A 21838-nucleotide genomic window follows, 5' to 3' on the forward strand; every position below is an offset into this window, starting at 1 on the left:
GGGAACCCCACCTCACAAAAAAAGGGGGGGTGCTTGGGGTTCCCTCTAAAAACCCTACCAGGCCTGGTAGGACTTTTAAGGGGAACCCCCCCAAAAAAATGTGGGGAAAATGTGTGGGCCCCCCCTAAATTCCTATCAGACCCTTGATCTGAGCAAAGGCCTAGCTAGGCAATAAAGGGGGGGATGAACGAGTGACTTCCATCACTGCGGCTTACCAGACCACATGCCCTCAGCATGGGGACGGTGCCCCCATGCCGATGGGCACAAGGGCCTCTTCCTGGCCCAGTGGTTGTGGGGGGTCTGTGGGTAGGGGAGCTCATTAGCATCAGGGTACCCCTTTAAATAAGGGGGAAACCTGATGCAGCCTTCTTCCTTTTGAATGAGTAAGGGATACTTGTACCCGTACCCATTCACTAAATGGTTAAATTCTGTAAAAAATAAAAAGACCAGTTTTTTAAAAATTCCTTTATTGAACAAAAAACAAAACAACAGTTTTTGACAAAGTTCTTTAATTAAAAAAAGCCAGAACAATTATTCCATCATTGTAATCCATCGTCAATCATGGTGTCCAGCATTGTCAGGATGACGCAGACTCCCCAAAATTAAGAAAAAAAAAAAACTACGCCCGCCGATCTGTCCACACCCGTTGAGCATTCGCCACAATCTCACATTTGCCGTTCAGATGGAAACAATTTGGCGGAGCTAGAGGTGAAATGACCGCTAACTCCGCCCAATTGTGCTGTGATTGGCCAAAGCATTGCACCTGATCTGTGGCTTTGGGCAATCACAATGCACTATGGGAGCGCAGTGCATTGTGGGGCGCAGCAGGTGAACAGTCTGTTAAACGCTCTTACCGTTCGTGTGTTCGGCAAACACACAAACGGCTGATGTTCGAGTCAAACTTACGTTTGACCCGAACATCCAGTCTATCACTAGTGAGCACAGCCAAATCACACATGTGAGAGGAATCCCAGGTTTAGGAGAAGCAATGCAGCAAGCAGGTTAGAACTACATAGGCAGGGAAACTGCAGGCTAAATCGTGACATCTTACTCTGAACTGCCTGATCTGTGGATATATGGGGGGGGGGGGGCATAGAACTGCATTGAGAGGGAGAGCTGTACTGGGGGAGGGGGGTAGCTGTACAGAGGTGGCACAGCTATACTGGGGAAGGGGGTAGAGCTGTACTGAGTGGGGGGAGTTGTACTGAAGGAGGGCAGGGGCATAGATAAGTAGGGGATAGGGGGGTCCAGAGTGCAGTACAGCAGCAAGTGTTGACGGGCACGCTGGGCTTACAATGCAGTACTGAAGGGGGAGAGCTGTACTGAGGGGGCAAGGCTTCCTATGGGGAAGAGGGGCTGTATTCAGGGGAGTACTGCAGAGCTGCACTGAGGGTGTAGAACTGTAATAAATGCGCAGAGCTCTACTGAAGATGTAGAACTGTGTTGAGGGGTGAAAACTATACTGAGAGGGGGCGAGAGCTGTACTGAGTAGCCCAGCTGTACTGGGGGGCAGAGTTGTAATGAAGGGGAGAGCTGTATAGAAGGGGCAAGGCTGTAGATACAGGGGGATGGGGGGTCCATAGTGCAGCACAGCAGCTAATGCTGACAACCACACTGGGCACTCATAGCAGGAGCCTCTCCTGCAACCTGTCAGTTCTGAGCAAGCTTTTTACGTACTTTGATTAACCACCTCCCATTCAGCTGTTGTATATATAAACGGCCGGACGGTGGCAGTGCAGGGTCGGGTGGACGTTTATAAACGGCCTCCCCACTTCCCTGCTTGTGCGTGCTCCCTGGGAGTGGGCAGCATCACGATCCAGTGCCCACTGTGTCCTCCGGACACAGTAGAACACCAATCGTTGGACAGGACCTCTCTACGAGGTCCCGATCATGTGATCACTGATTGGCCAATCAGTGATCACATGCAGAGTAGTAAGGAAGATGTCACTTCTGACATCATTGCTTACTACGTGTGAAATCTGTGAATGATCACATGGTACAAGGCTATTCACAACAGCCTTGTACCATGTGACAAGCTATGACCAATCACAGCTCACACAGTAGTTCTCAATGGCTCATCACCCCCCACAAGTAGTACAGTGTCACCATGGTGACACTGTACTGCTAGGGTGACAGTATGTAAAAAAAAAAAAAACCTAAATAATAATATAAAAATGTTAAAAAAAAATGTTTAAAAATTATAATTTTTGGTTATAAACTAAATTGGGTTATTTTTTTTTACTAAAAAGATAATGGAATACATTTTGGCCAAGATTTATGATGAAATATTATTTATTTGCTAAATTTTATAAGAAAAACACTTTTTTCAAAATTTTTGGACATATTCATTTACATAGCAAAAAAAAAATAAAAACCCTAGTGGTAAATAAATACCACCAAAATAAAGTTTATCTGTCTCAAACAAATGCTAAAAAATTCATATGGGTACAAGGTTGCATGACCGCACAATTGTCATTCAAAGTGTGATAGCACTGAAAGCTGAAAATTGGCTTGGACAGGAAAGGGGTGAAAGTGACCAGACATGAAGTGGTTAACACAATTTGTGTTGGACTTGGACCTTCTGGCACCTTCTAACAGTCTACAATGCTAATTAAAGGGCAGGTACATCACTGTGCATAATATCATACATTTGTGCTCTGCCTTGAAACAACTTGGGGCATTCCCTTTAAATATGAGACATCTTGAAAATAAGTGTCCATGTAAGCGATGGCATATGATGAACAATTTATATATAGTAACCCTTACTAGTAATTTCATCTCCTACTAAAACATAGCTTAGGATAGAAAAACATTGTATGCTTACTTACCCTGTAGGATAAAAGGCTTCTAAAACAATAACAAACGTGCTTGAAAAAATGTTAGCTTTGTGGTTGATTGGTAGAGGCAGACCCTCAGCATTCCACATAATGGGCAGTAAAGCAAGTCTCAACACTCCCTAGTTATCTGGACAAGGGGTAATTAACATGACCTAGCACCTTGGAGCATTCAGTGCATTTTATGACCTGCCTTGCTGTTGTTGAAGCAGATGTTTTAACATTAAATCCATGTATAAATGTCCCGACAAGAAGATATGTTTGACAATGAAGGCATTTAAATTATTCTTCTACTTTGAATAAAACATAGCGTCTCCAAAATAACTTCACCAGTTTTTCCTCCTCCGATCTATTAAATGACAAGGTCATTAAATTGTGTTATACCCTGGGGCTGTGGTTAGGTTAATGGAATGAGCTCAGGGACTATTCATTATAAATACAGTAGAAAAGGAAATATGTATCTCTGGAGGCATTTTAAATTTGGGTCATACAGACACGTTTTGAGAACCTGAGCTTAGGAAGCGCTTTCAATACATCTGATGTAGCCGGAGCTGTAGCCAGCTGACATATGTTTTAGAAGTAAATTGTAAGTTAAGCATGTTTGTAGCTAGTTTTAGAAAAAGAGCACAAGGGATTGTACACATGGGTGTCAAAATTGGCTTTTCTATCTGCACCTTTCTAAAACTGAGCCTACTTTTGGTCCCTAGGAACACTTAGAGGTGTGTTTATAAATATTTTCCCCTGAGATTCACACAACTTTCACCAAGGATTCAAACATTTTTCTAACTGAGTTTAACCACTTGCCTACCGGGCACTTATACCCCCTTCCTTACCAGGCCAATTTTCAGCTTTCATACCTGTCACACTTTGAATGACAATTGCGCGGTCATGCAAGATTGTACCCATATGAATTTTTCTCACAAATAGATTTTTCTTTTGGTGGTATTTGATCGCCGCTGGGGGTTTTGCTTTTTGCGCTATAAACAAAAAAAGAGCAAAAAATTTGAAAAAAAAAAAGTTTCTTTGTTTCTATTATAAAATTTTGCAAACAGGTAATTTTTCTCCTCCACTGATGTGCATTGCTGAGGCAGCACTGATGGGCACTGATAAACGGCACTGATAGGCAGCACTAATGAGGTGGCATGGATAGGCGGCACTGATGATGGGTACTGATAGTCAGCACTGATGGGTGGCACTGACTGGCATCACTGCTGGGCACTGACTGGTGCAACTGCTGGGCACTGACTGGCACAACTGCTGGGCACTGACTGGTGGCACTGTCTGGCGGCACTGCTGGGCTGCACTGATTGGCACTGGGGCAATGGTGGGTGGCACTGCTGGGCACAGGTGTGTGGCACTGCTGGGCACTGGTGGGAGGCACAGGTGGGCGGCACTGATGGGCACTGCTGGGCACAGGTGGGTGGCACTGCTGGGCACAGGTGGGTGGCACTGAAGGGCACTGCTGGGTGGCACTGCTGGGCACAAGTGGGTGGTACTGCTGGGCACAGGTGGGAGGAACTGGTGGGTGGCACTGCTGGGCACCGATCATCAGGGCACTGATCATCAGTGCCCTGATGATTGGTGCAGATCCCTGCTCTGACAACTGCCGGTTCTCGGCAGTACTTTCCTCACGCTCTGACAGCGCGAGGAAAGTGCAGCCGAAAACAGGTAATGGCATTTCCCTATGATCAGCGTGTCATTGGACATGGCTGATCACGTGGTGAAAGGCCGCAGTGATTGGCCTTTTACCACATCCCGTGATCAGCTGTGGACACAGTGATCACGGAGATCGCCGGGTGCGCGCGGAGAGCGCGTTCTGGGAGGACGTCATATAACGTCCACCCAGAACTTTTTGCACACGCATCTTTCTTTTCTTTTCACTTTCTATTTCATCTTTTTTTTAAGCTATTTTGCTGTTGAGCAGATTCTCCATTGAAGTCTATTGAACCAAAAAGCACAATTTGTGTTTAAAAAAAGCCCCTGACCCTTTCCAAAAATGCAGCAGCTAAAAAAAGGATAGATGTGATCGTATCCCATAGGGAATCATGCTAAATGGACTGTAGTATGCTTCAGCAAAAAGCACCAAAGAAACGCATATGTGTGAACCAGGCCTTAGTGATCAGTAGACTGGATTTCTAATCACAACAAGGACAATACCTGCATGGAGTTTGAATGTTGTACCTGTGGTTTTTGGGTTTCCTCCCACACTCCAAACACATGCTGGTAGGTAATGTGGCTCTTGTCCAAACTGACCCTAGTATGCGTGTGCATATAAGTGTAGTGCCCCTCTAGTTAGCCAGGGGAAGCTAGTTAGGTTTTTCAGTTAGATCTTGGATAGCAGCCTGGTGTGACTCAGCATGAGATAAGGCAACCAGGTACACTGTAGGTCAGGGCTGAGGATTCTGTCAGTTCCCTGATACCTCCCCCTGCTCTAGAAGCTTGAGAAATTTCTAGAAGGCCAGTGGGTGGGGGTGAGTAAGGTCTGATCTGCATAGTCAAGGGATTCTTACAAATCCACACCTTGGAGGCTTGGTATAGGGGTCAGAACATCTCTTAAGTATGAGAGAGCCTGATCAGCATAGGAGTAGTAAGGTGGAAGATGGAGTGTGGAGCCTGGGAGGGGGCCCAGGAGAGGGACCTACCTGCAGGCAGGAGCTGGAAGGGAGGATCTCTCAGCCTCAACTGTCCCCTGACAGAGGACAGCCTAGGAAGCAGGAAAGGAGCCAGCCCAGCATAAGGCCTGAAGGCAGCCACCAACCCACAAGCTTGAAGAAGAGGACTGAGTGAGTAATGCTACACCCCCTGGGCCAGATAAGGGGACAGGGAATTCTGGTGAGAAACCTGACTAGCCCCCATCTGGGACTGTTGATTTAAAGTGACAGTTTCTGGGCCCCCTTGCTCAGGGATTCCCTCAAGCAGCTGGGTGAAGATGAGAATTCATCTGGGGTCTGAGGTGATACACCAGGAGGGCTGTGGAGCTCTCCAAGAAGAGAATCTTTGTCTGTGGACTTGTACATAGTTGCTAAGGAGTTGTCCTTAAGTTGCAATTTCCTTGGGCATCCCATACATCCCTAAACCCCATCCAAATTCAATACCCCTTAATAAAATTAAAAAAAAAAAAAAAAAAGCTCAATGACTGTTTACTGTCTCCAGTGAGCATAGTCTGAAGAAAATGTGTGTTGTCTTGCTGTGCAGGACTACAGGCGGACCCAGAAACGTAGCGACTCCTAAGGGGGTAGTGCTACATACAGTATGTAAGAATGTGAGATGGGACCTTAGACTGTAAGCTCCTTGAGGCAAGGGACTCATGTGAATGTACAATATGTAAAGTGCTATGTAAATTGTAGGTGCTATAAAAATACTTGAAATCAAGGTTTCTAGGGACCAAAAGAAAGTAATGAGCATGCTGAAAAGAGATACATTTGTAGCATGCTGTATGACTCCATGCATGCGTTGACTCCATGCTCCTGTTTCCTGTTAATATCTCTCTGAGTGTATCTGCCCAAAGCAATGAAAAGATATCACCTTCACACATAAACAATAAATCTAGCACCAGACCTCCTGTGTAGTTGTAAACTGGTAACCTGCTCTCATATATGTTCTTAAACTAACAAGATAAAAACAAATAGCCCATTCAATAAAAACTTGCTTTTGCTGCAATATTCATCTTCAATCCCGAGATTTTCCCCACAATACTCTTTTATGCCACTAGATATCCTTAGACTATATAAACTGTATATTCAACCCACTTTCTCAGAGCCCAGGTCATGCTGGACCCACTCCCAGCGTGTGGCTGGACAGTGAAAGAAGACGTAGCACAGTGCTCATGACCCTGTTACCCTGCTCTCTCCTCCTATCAACATGCATCTTGTCAGCACATGAACTGACTGGCCCCTTGTCCTCTAATACTCCAACCCTGCTGTACAGGAACTGCAAGATGCTGATACCAGGACTAGTACTTTTACTGCTTGCATTTAACCACTTCAGCTTCTGCAACATACCCATACGTCACAAGGTTGAAGTGGTTATACGGGGAGGATACCTGCAGTGGCAGGCAGTATCCTGTTTTTCTGCCAGTGGCGGGCTTTAATGTAAAAGCAATCATAACAGCTAATTAGCCACTGGATTGCTTATACAGGGGACGGGAGAGGGGCCCAACTTTCCATCACCTTTGCCTTTCTTTCTGGGCTCTGCTATCCCACTGGGGAACCCGGGACTGAAGCCGGATTACCATAGAGTAGATCAAGGACTGGAATGTCCCCGATCATCTCTATGGTATAAGAAACTGGAAACAACAACTATTTTGTCACTTTCAGTTTTGCCAGGATGTAAACAAGCCAAACCTGGCTTGCAAAAGCACCTGATCAAACCGATCTTGGTTTGATCAGATGTGTTTAAGGGCAGAGGAGAGATATGGGGTCTAATAGACCCCAGATGTCTCACTAAAGAGAATATGTTACTGCCCATGCTATCACAAGGGATGTTGCTCAGCAATAAAAGTGGTCAAAAAAGTAAAGGAACAGTGTAAAAATAAAAACATTTAAATAAAATAGATAATGAAATAGATTTTTTTTAAAAAGCGTCCCCGTCTCACCATTCTCGCACGCAAAAGCGAAAACACGTGCCAATAGTACAACACGTGAGGTAACATCAAAGCGAAAGCATAAATTTCAACCCCAGATGTCCTGTGCAGCTTTTAATTCTTAATACATAAAGGCTTTTAAAGCATTGACTATGGAGATTTTTAAGTACTGTAGCTTGTTGCCATTCAGGAGCGTGCACAATTTTAAAGCTTGACATGTTGGGTGTCTTTTACTCGGTGTAATATCATCTTTTATATATTACCAAACAATTTGGCATTATATGGTGGTTTTTTTTGCATTAAAATTAACTAAAATATATTGTTTTCCAAAAAATTGCTTTTGAAAAATCGTTGCATAAATATCATGTGATACTCTGCCCAGACCCCACTCTCTTCTTCTCCTGACTCTTTACACAAACAAAAAAAGGGATATACCTTGGGCAATTTTAGTAGCAGCCCGGTCCAATTTTGAGGTAAACCCCTCACCCTATTCCCTATTTTGGACTATGTAATAGTTACATGTTCTGAATGAGTCTTCTTTGCACTTTATATTGTCTATACCTGTTCTATTTTTTATGACGGCTTGTGACCTTTTGAAGGAGTTACCCTCTATTGGCATATATGTTTCTCTTGTATTTTACTGCTCTGTGAATATGGTATTGTCTAAATAAAGAATTTGAAAAAAAAAATTGTAACACCCACCATTTTATTCCGTAGGGCCTCTGATTAAACAAAAATAATGTTTAGGGGTTCTAAGTCATTTTCTAGCAAAAAAATTACAGATTTTTAGTAGGAAGGAAGTGTCAGAATGGGCTTGGGGCAGAAGTGGTAAAAACAAAATTTAAATGTGTATTAATGATTACAGAGCACAATTACATATCAGGCCCAGTGTATTTAACACACACTCCTTGGTGCCTTTTTATTCAAAGATCTCACATTCTCAACTAAAGAACACAGATTATTGGAACAGTCCTCTTTTGCAAAACAGAATTTTCTGAACGTGTTCTTTTCCTTTTTACATGTAAATATTTCTTTTTGGACGAGGCAGCGTTCCAACTCAACAGCTGGGCTGCTCGTTTTACATAAAATGGAGTATAGTGTCACTTTTTTTTTAAAATAACCTGGTAAGATAATACAAGAATGGTGAAATGAAGCATGCAGCACGAATGAAAGAGCAATGGTGCTTTGTTGTTGGGAATGACTAAACAGATGAATCACAGGGTCATAACTTTTTGATTCTCCAGAATATCTGTATACTTGTCTAATTTGCAAAACGTTATGCTAGTTAGGAATTTAGGGGAAAAATGATTCATGAATTGTCTGGTCCTAATCTTCATAATTTACAGTGGATATAAAAAGTCTACACACCCCTGTTAAAATGTCAGGTTTCTGTGATGTACAAAAATGAGACAAAGATAAATAATTTCAGAACTTTTTCCACCTTTAATATGGCCTATAAACTGTACAACTCAATTGAAAAACAAACAAATATTTTAGGGGGGGAAGTAAACATAAAAAACTAAAATAATGCTGTTGCATAAGTGTGCACACCCTCTTATAACTGGGGATGTAGCTGTGTTCAGAATTAAGTAATCACATTCAAAATCATGTTAAATAGGAGTCAGTACACACCTGCCATGATTTAAAGTGCCACTGATTAACCCCAAATAAAGTTCAGCTGTTCTAGTAGGTCTTTCCTGACATTTTCTTAGTCGCATCCTACAGCAAAAGCCATGGTCCGCAGAGAGCTTCCAAAGCATCAGAGGAATCTCACTATGACCCCCGGTTCTCATCTATGCGGCCGTGCGGGCCGCATTTTGCACAGGCACAAGAGCCTATTCATTTGAATGGACTCCCGTGCCCGTGACACGCAGGGAAAGAAGCCCTCCATTTCTTTGGAAAACGCAGCCAGCACAGGAACCTCGATTCCCAGTACAGTTGTGTTTTCCAGTGCGGGCGGCATGCCATTAGAACTAATGGCACCTGCCCACGGGTCCGCATTTCTCTGTGCGGGTGGTGCGGCTGCATGGATTTGCGTGCAGATCCGCAGCGGCACCACCCGCACAGATGTGAACCGGGGCTTAAAAGGTATCAGTCAGGAGAAGGGTACAAAAATATTTCCAAGGCATTAGATACACCATGAAGCACAGTGAAGACAGTCAGTGAAGTGGAGAAAATTGATGAATAGACGAGATGAAAACTGGTCTGGGAGGCCGCCAAGAGGCCTACAGCAACATTAAAGGAGTTGCAGGAATATCAGGCAAGTACTGGCAGTGTGGTACATGTGACAACAATCTCCCGTATTCTTCATATGTCTGGGCTATGGGATATGAGTGGCAAGACAGAAGCCTTTTGTTACGAAGCCCGGCTAAATTTTGCCAAAACACATCTGAAGTCTCCCAAAATGCATGTGGGAAAATGTGTTATGGTCTGATGAAACCAAGGTTGAACTTTTTGGCCATAATTCCAAAATATATGTTTGGCGCAAAAACAGTGTACATCACCAAAAGAACACCATACCCACAGTGAAGCATGGTGGTGGCAGCATCATGCTTTGGGGTTTTTTTCTTCAGCTGCAACTGGGGCCTTAGTCAAGGTAGAGGGAATTATGAAGAGTTCCAAATACCAGTCAATATTGGCACAAAACCTTCAGGCTTCTGCTAGAAAGCTGAACATGAAGAGGAACTTCATCTTTCAGCATGACAATGACCCAAAGCATACACCCAAATCAACAAAGGAATGACTTCATCAGAAGAAGATTAAAGTTTTGGAATGACCCAGCCAGAGCCCAGACCTGAATCCGATCAAAAATCTGTGGGGTGATCTGAAGAGGGCTGTGCACAGGAGATGCCCTCACAATCTGACAGATTTGGAATGTATTTGCAAGGAAGAGTGGGCAAATATTGACAAGTCAAGATGTGCCATGCTGATAGAGTCATACCCAAAAAGACTGAGTGTTGTAATAAAATCAAAAGCTGCTTCAACAAAGTATTAGTTTAAGGGTGTGCACACTTATGCAACCGTATTATTTTAGTTTTTTATTGTTACTTCCCTCCACCTAAAAGATTTCAATTTGTTGTTAAACTGAGTTGTACAGTTTATAGGTTACATTAAACGGGGAAAAAGTTCTGAAATTATTTCTCTTTGTCTCATTTTTTTACATCATAGAAACCTGACATTTTAACAGGGGTGTGTAGACTTTTTATATCCACTATAGGTGAATAAAAAAAGGAGGTGAGGTTGGTAAGCAGAAGGTTTGTTTGGGCCTCATGACCTGGTGTTCCTTCACCTTCATTTTCACCACAAGCATCTCTATGGTTTACAGAGAATGGTCCGGAAAAGAGAAAATACCCAGTGAGTGACAATTGTGTGGACGAAAATGCCTTGTTGATGTCAGAGATCTGAGGAGAATGGGCAGACTAGTTCGAGATGATAGAAAGGTATCAGTAACTCATGTCAATCTGGACCAAAATCTCTGAGGAACGTTTCTGACACCTTGTTGAATCTATGCCAGAAGTATTAAGGTAGTTCTGAAGGGAAAAGAGGGTCTAACCTGGTTCTAGCAAGGTGTACCTAATAAAGTGGCCGGTGAGTGTATACTTACCTTACCCAAGGGCTCTCTGGTCTGATCACATGGCTGGCTCCCAACACCAGCTTTAGGTGACAGGAGAGATTGCCAACAATGGCTGCAATGCCTGGATGTTGAGGTCACCCATAGGTTTACTATGAGGCATCCATTGTGAGACGTCTCATCTCTCCTCTGAAGCTGGCGCCGGAAGCTGATCATCTGACCGGATCACCCTGAGAATAGGTAAGAATAGATATCATTCTTCTACAGAGTAGTTAGTATAGGATTTAGAATGGGTGTGGGAGCAGGTTTAAAGCGGCTCTAAAGCCTAAACTTTTTTTTTTTTACCTTAACATCTTTAGAACCACTCGCCCGCGTTGTACTGCAGTCACTGCCTATTTTCAGGTTTCGGGACCTGCTAATTGGCTGTGTCTAATCACAGCCCAGAGCCCTGTGTTGACAAACAACACAGGGCTCTGTACAGAGGGAATGATCTTTTTGTTTGTTCTTTGCTTTGCAGGGAGAAGAAACAAACAGATATTTAGTAAAAAGCAGCATACATTACACACATTAACACTTGTTAGGCACCCACCTTATCCCTTGATTACCCTTAGATATTAACTCCTTCCCAGCCAGTGTCATTAGTACAGTGACAGTGTGTAGTATTATCACTGATCACTGTATTAGTGTCACTGCTGATGTCAGTGTCAGTTCTCATCCAGTGTCAGATTGCCCGCCACACTGACCACAGCCATTACTAGTATAAAAAAATATATATATAAAAAATTCCAGTACATATATCGTAGTTTGTAGACGCTATAACTTTCACACAAACCAATTACATTTTTTTCTTACCAAAGATATATAGCAGAATACATTTTGGCCCAAATCTATGAAGAAATTTGATTTTTTAAATTTTTTTTATTAGATATGAAGAAGAAAGTAAACATTTTTTTTCATAATTTTTGGAATTTTTTTCGTTTATATAAGAAAAAATAAAAACCCTAAAAAAAACTCTATTTGTGTGAAAAAATTACATAAATTTCATTTGAGTACAGCATTGCATGACCGTGCAATTACCAGTTAACATAGCACAGTGCTTAGAAGCAAAAAATGCCCTGGTCATGAAGGGGGTAAAATTTCCCGGAGCTCAAATGGTTAATGCACTCTCTGTATTAAAGCCTAGCTCCAGGCAAAAAAAAGGGTTCCCATGCAGTGGGGCTGTGCCCAGACAGCATGGATTAACTGATTGTTTTGTCCAGGGGAGAGGAGAAAGCTATATACTCACCCGATCCTCTGCTCTACCAACAAACAGCGATGCAATCCCTCGCGATCCAGCTGTGGACTGTTCCTGCCATCCTCATGTCCAGAGCAGGTTTGTGAGCATGATGATGTCTGGAACAGTCCACCACACAAGTCCACTAGCCCACGGAGGGGCAAGAGCCACATGGACCAGTCTTGTGCAGGGAAGATTGGAGGATATAGTATAACTCTGTTTTCCGAACTCCAAGAACAGGGGTGTCCAAACCTTATAAACAAAGGGACATTTTATGTCTTTTTGGCTTTAGGGGGGCCAGAGTGTGGCCAGTGGGAGTAAATAATGCTTTATCCTTGGTTTTAGTGGGAGGAATAGTGTCCCATTGTTGATATCTTTGGGCATAATGGTGTCCCATCATTGGTGTCAGTGGGAAGAAAATTGTCCCAAGGGCCGCATCTGTCCCCCGGGCCACAGTTAGGAGACTGCTGCCCTAGAAAATAACGAGCAGCTAACCTGTGCAGTGTCGGCACAGCCCCACTGCATGGGAAAACTTTATTTTTGCCCAGAGTTGAGCTGTAAGGTAAAAAAAAGGTTTAGGTATCAGTATGCCCTCTCAACCCCCTTTATACTTACCCAAGTCCTCACTCAATCTAGTGCTGTTCCTTTCTGTAGCGGATCTCCACACGCTCACAGGTTTTGCTGAGGCAGCAGGAGCCATTGGCTCCCACTGTTGTCAGTCAAATCCTGTAATGAGGGAGCTGGGGTTGGGGCTGAGCCTTGCTGTGTGTGTCTATGGACTCAGGCAGCATAACTCAGGATCGAGCCCACAGGTGTACTACAACTGCAAGCACTTCCTATGGTGGCACACCAAAAATAGGGGGAGCCAGGAACGCCAACCAGGGGACCCAAGAAAAGGAGGATCGGGGCCACTCTGTGCAATTCCATATCATGTTTGTTATTTAAAAAGAAAAAGTTTCACTTTACAATCACTTTAAGAATAGATTAGGTTTATACAGGACTTCCACTTTAAATGCATACCCCTTTGTGCATTACTTGTATATCTCATTATTTTAAATGGCAAAACTCAATAAAAACTCTTCATAAACGAAATACCTTAATGCCAAAAATTATACTTCTAATACTTTTTAAAAGGAAATAGAATACACAGTCTGCTGTTTATATTTTAGCTCAGACACCTAACATACGGGGCAGCACAGTGGCTTAATGGTTACCACTTCCACCTGGCAGCACCAAGGTCGCCAGTTCAAATCCCAACCATGGCACCACCTGCCTGGAGTTTGTATGTTCTCCCTGTGCCTGCATGGGCTTCCTACGGGCACTCCAGCCTCCTCCCCTCCCACACTCTAAAGACATGCTGGTAGGCTAATTAGCTCTAAACTGGCCCTAGTATGTGTATGTATGAATGTGAGTTAGGGACCTTAGATTTACATACATATATTGTACATTCACATCAGTCCCAGACCCCCAAGGGTTGTACATCCTTGAGGGTCAGGGACTGATGTGAATGTACAATATATGTATGTATGTAACAATATATGTAACAGCCCTATATAAGTACCTGAAATAAATACATTTAGATAAGAGTAGGATCATGTAGATAAACTCATCGTCATAACAGTAGGATACCATCTAGTAGTAGGAGTCTACCTGTATCATCTGGTCCTATCTTCCTACACTTCTACAAAGTCCTGAGTCCTCCAGCACATGGTCCCTAATAATGTCCCATTGTTCTTTCTCTTACCCAAGGCTCGGTCTCCGGGGAGGCAGCTGGGAGAGGTGTAGACCAGCCCCGCAGTGAGGGTGGTGAGCCAGCCGAGCACGAGATGCCTGTAGCGTCCAGCCATTGATGTGGCACAGCAGAGAGCGGACCAGCCTTCGCAGTCTTCTCTCCCTCCCAGGCAGCGCTGTGCTCACGTGTTCCAATGAATACGTCCTCCGCTCCGGCTCAGGTTACAGCACACAGTCCGATCTCTGAGCACACCCTGTGGAGGAGATCATGGATTTATGTGCACATGGGGAATCATTCATCGCACTCATGTGTAGTCATGTAGGAGTCGCTGGCTGGGCTGTAGTATGTAAGGAGCTGTCTTTGGACTTTGAGGGAATGCATATGTCTGTAAGGTTGCACAAGAGTCTCCAACCAGTAACCACACTGCCACAAAAATGCACACAAATTCTTACTGTGCCTACCCTGTAACCCCTTCACTGCCTGACATCAGAGTATATATCCACAATTATTATTATTATTATACAGTATTTATATAGAGCCAAAAAGTTTGCTCTGCGCTGTACATTATAGTGGGGGACAGTACATGAGACAATACAGTAACAAAACAATACACGAGGGGTTTGAGGGCCCTGCTCCTTGGAACTTACAGTCTAGGAGATGTGCTCTATACATTCAGTAGGTGACCTACAGGCAGGGGCGGACTGACAACTCATGGGGCCCCTGGGCAATAGGGGATCATGGGGCCCCTGTAACCTTGCCCAAACTATTTTGGGAGAAATTAGGAGGGTTTATGTGCGTTAAAAAAAAAGCTGCCAATTCAAACTTCTTCCAATTTTTTCAAGTTGTAATTGTCAATTTTGTTGTAGCACCTCTTACAACAAGAATTACAAAGAAAATGCGCTGGCTTCCTCCCCCCTCTTAAAAAATGCATTTGCAAATGTAAACCATTTGAGCAAAAATAAAAAAAAATGCATGACGTACAACAGGAAATGTTATTTTAAGGGGGATCCCCATGCAAAAAAAAAAAATCTGATTGGGGTCCTCCTAAAATTCATACAAGAACCTTAATCCAAGCATGCAAAGCATCTTGTCCCCATGTTAATGGGGCCAAGGGTCTCTTACCACAACCCTTGACAAGTGGTTGTGGAACTTCAAAGAGGGGCTTATCAGAATCTGGAAGCCACCTTGTGAATGAATGCATAGATCATACTCATTCACAAAAAATGTAACCTAGAAATAAAGACACCCAAACTTTTGACAATTTCTTTATTAAAAAATTAAAAGTCCCCCCAAACAGGGGTGGACTGACAACTCATGGGGCCCCCGGGCAATAGGGGATCATGGGGCCCCTGTGACCTTGCGCAAACTCAAAAAAGCCTATGAAAAAGGTATCAGGGGCATCTCATGGGGCCCCCTACTGACCCCGGGCCCTCGGGCAGTGTCCGAGTTTCCAAATGGTCAGTCCACCCCTGCCTATGGGTATTTATTACAGGTATTTAAAGTGGATCTTAACCCTCTTATTTAAAGTGTTACTAAACCCACAACAGTAAAATCAGTCGGTATATGCAGTAAAGCATGCTTGTTAGGGGTTAATCCTCTGCATTGTGTAAAAAGGCTGTTTGATCCTGTCCTCTCTGCCCCTCCTCTTGTTCAAATGTCCACCTGTTAAGACAGACTGAACCCCTAGTGACATGCATATTTCACCTCCACAACATCTCCAAGATACGCCCGTTCTTAACCTCTGAAACCACATAGGTGTCCTTTTATCATGCAGCGGTAAATGACCCTTGCTCAGTTCTCTGGCGTTCTCAGAGGAGACATTTCTTCCCTGAATGCCTTTTTATGAAGCGGTGTAGATCACGTCTCTGAATGAGGAGAGAAGTGATCTACAAACGCTTTGAATGCTGGAAAACGGCTGCTGTTACTATATTCTTGAGAGATTACAGTAAGAGATCAGTCAAACACCATTTACTAAGCAGCGGTTCCCCTGATTCTCCACCTCTGGGCTGGAGAATCTGGAGGGAGAACACAGATCTCCAGTGAAGGGCTGACATCGCTCCTCCATACATTGGCCGTCTGTGTGCTGAGATGATCAGTGGAGTATATGTTCTCCTCTGATCATCTCTGTTTCCTAAACCACTAATGATTGGAGATCAGCAACGATCCTCAGGATCGCCGCTGATCTCTGTTTCATAAAAGAACACCTAAGCAACTTATTCACTCCCTGGTTATCTCTCGCCTTGACTGCTGTAACTCCCTCCTCATTGGCCGACCTCATTGCAGGCTATTCCCTCGTCAGTCTATCATGAATGCTGCTGCCATACTCATCCACCTTACTAACCGTTCCATATCTGCCACCCCTCTCTGCCAATCCCTCCACTGGCTTCCTATTGCCCAACAAATAAAATTAAAAACAGTAACAATAACATATAAAGCCATTTATAATTCTGCCCCAAATTACATCACCAATCTTGTCTCCAAATATCACCCAAACCGTCCTCTCTTCTCCTCCCACGACCTCTTGCTCTCTTGCTCCCTGGTCTCTTCCTCCCATTCTCATCTCCAGGACTTCTCCAGAGCATCCCCCCATCCTCTGGAACTCTCTACCCCAATTTATCAAACTATCACCTACTCTTCCCACTTTTAGGCAATCTCTGAAAACCTTTCTCTTCAGGGAAGCTTATCCTGCCCTCAGCTAATAACGGAATCTTCTATTCCTCTTACCAGTCCATCCCCCACAGTTATTACTTTTTGTACCACTAGCCCCTCCCTCTTAGATTGTAAGCTCCAAGGAGCAGGGCCCTCCTAACCCTCTCGTATTGAACTGTATTGTTGCTGTATTGTCTCTCTTTATATTGTAAAGCGCTGAGCAAACTGTTGGCGCTATATAAATCCTGTATAATAATAATACTGCACATGCTCAGTTTAGTGGGTATTGCTAGAGAGTTTTTCTTTTTTTCTTGGGAGAGTGCATGTGATCAGCACAGGGCCAATCAGCACTGTCCAGACAGAGGTCAGGGGTTTTGAATCCTCCTAGAGCAGAAAGAAAACTCCTCCTACAAGTTTTAACTAGTGCTCTGCTGGACACTGAAGTCACAAGACTGCTCTAACTGCTGATGAGAAAAGGTATTTAGCAGTTTATATTTACTAAAATAATTGCATTTCCATGTTGTGTGTTCTGTGGGAGATCAGATACAGTGAATGCAGGGTCCTTGGTTTAGTAACACTTCAAGTTCCACCTTCTCCACTCCTCATCCCCTCCTCCTCTACACATTGCACTTTTTTTTTACCTTTTTTTTATTTAAAAAAAGTCAGGTCACCCCCCCCCCCCCCATGTACGTCAATCGCCTATGCGGATGACATGCATTATGCTCACTGTGCCTCTTGGGATATACACGTCATATATCCCAGAAGGCACAGTACTTCATTGAGAAAGGAGGATGGGGGGAGGGGGGCATACATAGCATCATGTTGAGTCCCAATGGCTGAGCCCCTAAGAGCCAGCGAGCCTCCTGATGATGTCATACAAGAAGATGGCAGCATGGGACTGAGCATCCGCTGAATTCTGAGAGGATTTTGTAGAGGATCCACTGGGTGGGTGAGTATCTGAAATGGTATCTGCAACAAGGTATGCAGGAAAAAAAGAAAACATGGGGCAGGGTGGATGGAGATTGATTTAAACCAATCAGCCATAACTTTATGATCACTGACAGGTTAAGTGAATAACATTGATTGTCTTGTTTCAATTGCATCTGAAAGTCGGTGGAATATATCAGGCAGCAGGTAAACATGTTGTCCCTGAAGTTGATGTATCGAGAGCAGAAAATATGGGCATCGCAGTTTGTTGTGTATGGGGCTTTGTAGCCAGATGCAGACAAGTCAGGGTGCCCATGCTGACCCGTGTCCACAACCAAAAGTTCCTACAGTGGGCAATTGAGCATCACAACTGGACCACGGAGCAATAGAAGAAGGTGGTCCAGTCTGATGAACCACGTTTTCTTTTACATCACATGGATGACTGACTGCGTCGCTTACCTAGGGAAGAGATTCACCGGGATAAAATATGGCAAACCAGGAAAGGCAGTATAATGCTTTACACCCCGGTCACATCAAAGCTGATTTTAAAATCATGCGACTTACAATGAAGTCGCACGATTTTAAAATCGGGGGACCTGCCGATTTCACTGCGATTTGCAAGACATCTAACACAGATGTCTATGCAAATCGCAGCAAAAGTAGTACATGTACTACTTTAGAAATCAGTGCGGCTCCGACCAAGTCGGATCCACACCGACATGACCAGGGGTGTATTTACCACAAGGCAAACAAGGCATTTGCCTAGGGTGGCATTTTTCAGGGGGGGCAGCACTGCCCCTTGGAAGAAGGGACAAAAAAAGGGACACATGCAGCATGGGGACCTGGTGGGTTCCAAGAGAGGCTGCAGGTTTCATGATGGTGTATGCACAGCCCAACTCTCGTTCCTGGGGATGTCCAGAGCTGTGAAGGTGAGTGTCTCTCTCTCGCTATGGGGGATGATGGCTGGTGTTGGGGGGCAGTGGTAGTGGACGGCTCTCTCTGGTGGGGGGCAGGGGTGTTGTTGCTCAATGTCAGGCTCAGTCTGCGTGGGGGTGACGATTTTTTGTTGCCTAGGGCAGCACAAAACCTAAATACACCACTGGATATGACCGTTCTAATAGCGGACAATAGGGTGCGACTTGGCATACAATTTGAAAGTTGCCTGCAGGGGCGGACTGACAACTCATGGGGCCCCCAGGCAATAGGGGATCATGGGGCCCCTGTGTCCTTGCCCAAACTCAAAAAAGCCTATGAAAAAGGTACCAGGGGCATCTCATGGGGCCCCCTACTGACCCTGGGCCCTCGGGCAGTGCCGAGTTTTCCAAATGGTCAGTCCACCCCTGGTTGCCTGGCATGCAAATGGCATGCCAAGTTGCACCTGATGTGACCAGAGGCTTAGGCAATGTTCTGCTGGAAAACCTTGAGTGTTGTCATTCATATGAATGTTACTTGACATGCACCACCTATCTAAACATTGCTGCTGACCAAGTACACCCCTTCATGGAAAGGTATTCTCTGAAGGCAGTGGCGTCATTTAGTGGATAATGCACTCTGCCACACTGCAAAGATGGTCTAATAATGATTTGATGAACACAACGAGCTTAAAGCGGAGCTCCACCCAAAAGGGAAAGTTCCACTTTAAGCCTTTGTCCCCCATTCCCCATTAATGATTGGCTCCTTTGGGCAGCGGGTACCCGAATTTGACAGGTACCCCGTCCCACTTCCGCCTAGGCAATTGGAAGCTGAAGTTGTGCTCCCTCCCTGTAGTCTTCTGGGACATGTGATCGGTCCCAGAAGAGTACGGGCCCATTTACAAAGCGCAGCACTTCTCGCGCATGCGCAGTGGGCACCCGGCTGTGAAGCCGCAAGCCATCGCAGCCGGGTGCCCACACTGAAGATGCCGGCGCCAGGGAGAGAAGACGGCCGGTGAAACCAGGTGTGGTGAGGACACCGCTGGACCGAGGGACAGGTAAGTGGCTGTATTTTAAAAGTCAGCAGCTACAGTTTTTGTAGCTGCTGACTTTTTTTTTTTTTTTCTTGTTAGGTGGAACACAGCTTTAAGGTGTTCAATTGTATTCTGAATTCTCCAGATCTTAATCCAATTGAGGATCCAAGGAATGTGCTGGGAAAACAAAAAATTGTTCAGCAGTGATCACTGTAGGTAAACGCTGGCTGTGCAGAGAGCCGCAAATACCCACGACCTGTGTATATAGTGAAGAGGTCGTCAGCCGAACCTAGCCGCTCAGAGCCGCAACATGAATCAGAGGATTACTGTGGCTACAATTCCACCTTACATCTTTGCTGCTGTTAGCCTCATACTTTGCACTGCTAATAAACTCTGCAAATCACTACAATGTACCACAACCATCAACTATGTTTCAGCAGTTCGGTGGACCACGCTGTTCTTCCCACCTTCAAAGCATTCCTCTTAAGTATGCATGCACATCATGGTAACTCTTATTTAAAATCTGTTTATTTGTTTTTATACTTTAAATAAATAATAATAATAAACCCAAAAGCAAACATTTATCTTGGAGCTTATCAATTCTTAGATGTGATGGCTGCTATAGTTTTTTAATGCTTTTTTTTTCTATTTTCATCTGCTGATCTGGCCAGTAAGTCTGTTGTTTTTCATAAAAACAAGCTCTCTTCCAGGTGTATTAGGGCTCATGTACACGGGCGTTTGGAAAACTTTTCTGAACAATGGAAACTGACTACTGGAAAACGCAGGTTAAAAAACGTCAGTTTAGCCGCGTTTGCATCCCACATTTATACACGTTTGCTTTTAGAAGCGTTTTTAAAAGATAACCTCAGGAAATCTTCCCAAATGCCCAGAATGCACTGAAAAATAATAAATAATTAACTATTTCAGACATTTTGAGAGGAATAGAGAGAGCAGATGCAGAGAGAGCAGTATGTGTTGAGATGACCTGTCTTTTCTGGTTGTATTCACTATGGATCCCATCATGAGCATAATGCGGCACGTTCTACCATTTGTTTCCTTCACACAAAACCTGAAACTGACTGCGCTGGTGTACCGGGTCCATTTGAGTACATGGAAAACGCTTTGCATGCATTTCTGATGATGAAAAAAGGCTCTGGACAGCATCTGGGCATGGAACAGTTAAAAAATGCTTCTAAACGCAAACACTCATAAACGCGGTTAGCCGCGCTTACAGGCGTTTGGCATTTGAAACATCGGTAAAATCTACCCCTGAACGCAAGTTTGGTGCGTTAAAAAAGACAACTGTAAACTCAACTGCTTGTAAACGACTGTAAACTACATAGTGTACACGGACACATAGGAAAAAATCAGGGAGAGTTCAGGGGCTGCTAAAAAAAATGCTGAACAGCTCCTGAATGTCAGTTCAGCAGCTGCAGTGTACAGGAGTTCTTTGTTTACAGAGATGGGACAAACCATTTAACACTGACATTTAACACTGACATGGGTGCTTACAATGATCAGCTTTTATTCATTTATGCAATATATTTATCCTAAAAGGAAAATAACTGTTTGCTGCAATTGCTTATAAAGTTATTACTGTATTCAAATCTGCTGGTACATCTAGCCCTCCCCTCCTCTCAGATTGACAATGCTGCTTTCTAAAAGTGTCTTTGTGCTCCTTCATCCAGAGCAGTGGCACTCTAATACAGGAGGTGTGTTATTAGCCAGGTCACCAGGTGAAAAAAAAGTGAAACAAGCCTAAAAAAGAAAACTAATGCAGACACCACATCTAATGATTGGTAAGCTACAATTTATTACATTTTTGGTTTCGAGTTTAATACTGATTTAAATATATGCCTCTTATTCCAAACGTTTGTGACCAATTGCTTGAAGGGGATGTGTATTTGTGAGTGTGGCTTCAAATGGGCAGGGTTAAAATATTTGGGGGCTGTGACGGACGGTAGGCAGGACAGAACACACAGAGTAGATGGCAAACGCACAAAGCTTTATTGAGACAAACATATGACAGTCACTCAATAGAGGGATTGGCAGGGAGGGTGAATTTGCCAGTAATGGGTAGCAAGGAGGGGCCAACACACTTATAGTCCATCACTGAGAGCCAAGGAAGAGTCTCTGTAGTCATTGTAATCCAACGGGGGGGGGGGGGGGTCAGCACAGGAACAGTTCAAGTGAAACAGGGAGAAAGCATGTACTCACGGATCCGACAGTGTGCCTGGTCTCCCAGGGATAGAACGTGGAACACAGGTACCTGTTGGAGTCTGGAGTGCGGTCTCCCCCCTTTTGGGCTGGGTCCTCCGGCGACTG

At 44.2% G+C, this 21838-nt stretch overlaps 1 protein-coding gene across 1 annotated transcript in view; it reads right to left on the reverse strand.

Annotated features, from left to right (window-relative positions):
* The window catches only part of CPZ (carboxypeptidase Z), a 123791-nt gene extending 109474 nt beyond the window's left edge, over positions 1-14317 (reverse strand). Inside the window, exon 1 of the mRNA XM_089691570.1 lies at positions 14005-14317. Within this exon, the coding sequence (XP_089547696.1) occupies positions 14005-14107 (103 nt within the window). The 5' untranslated portion in view covers positions 14108-14317. The remainder of the gene's footprint in view (positions 1-14004) is intronic.
* Between the last annotated feature and the right edge of the window lie 7521 nt (positions 14318-21838).

The sequence above is a fragment of the Staurois parvus genome, unplaced genomic scaffold, assembly GCF_062004578.1.
Source record: "Staurois parvus isolate SC_StPar_1 unplaced genomic scaffold, SC_StPar_1.0 ptg000564l, whole genome shotgun sequence".
Classification (NCBI taxonomy): domain Eukaryota; kingdom Metazoa; phylum Chordata; class Amphibia; order Anura; family Ranidae; genus Staurois; species Staurois parvus.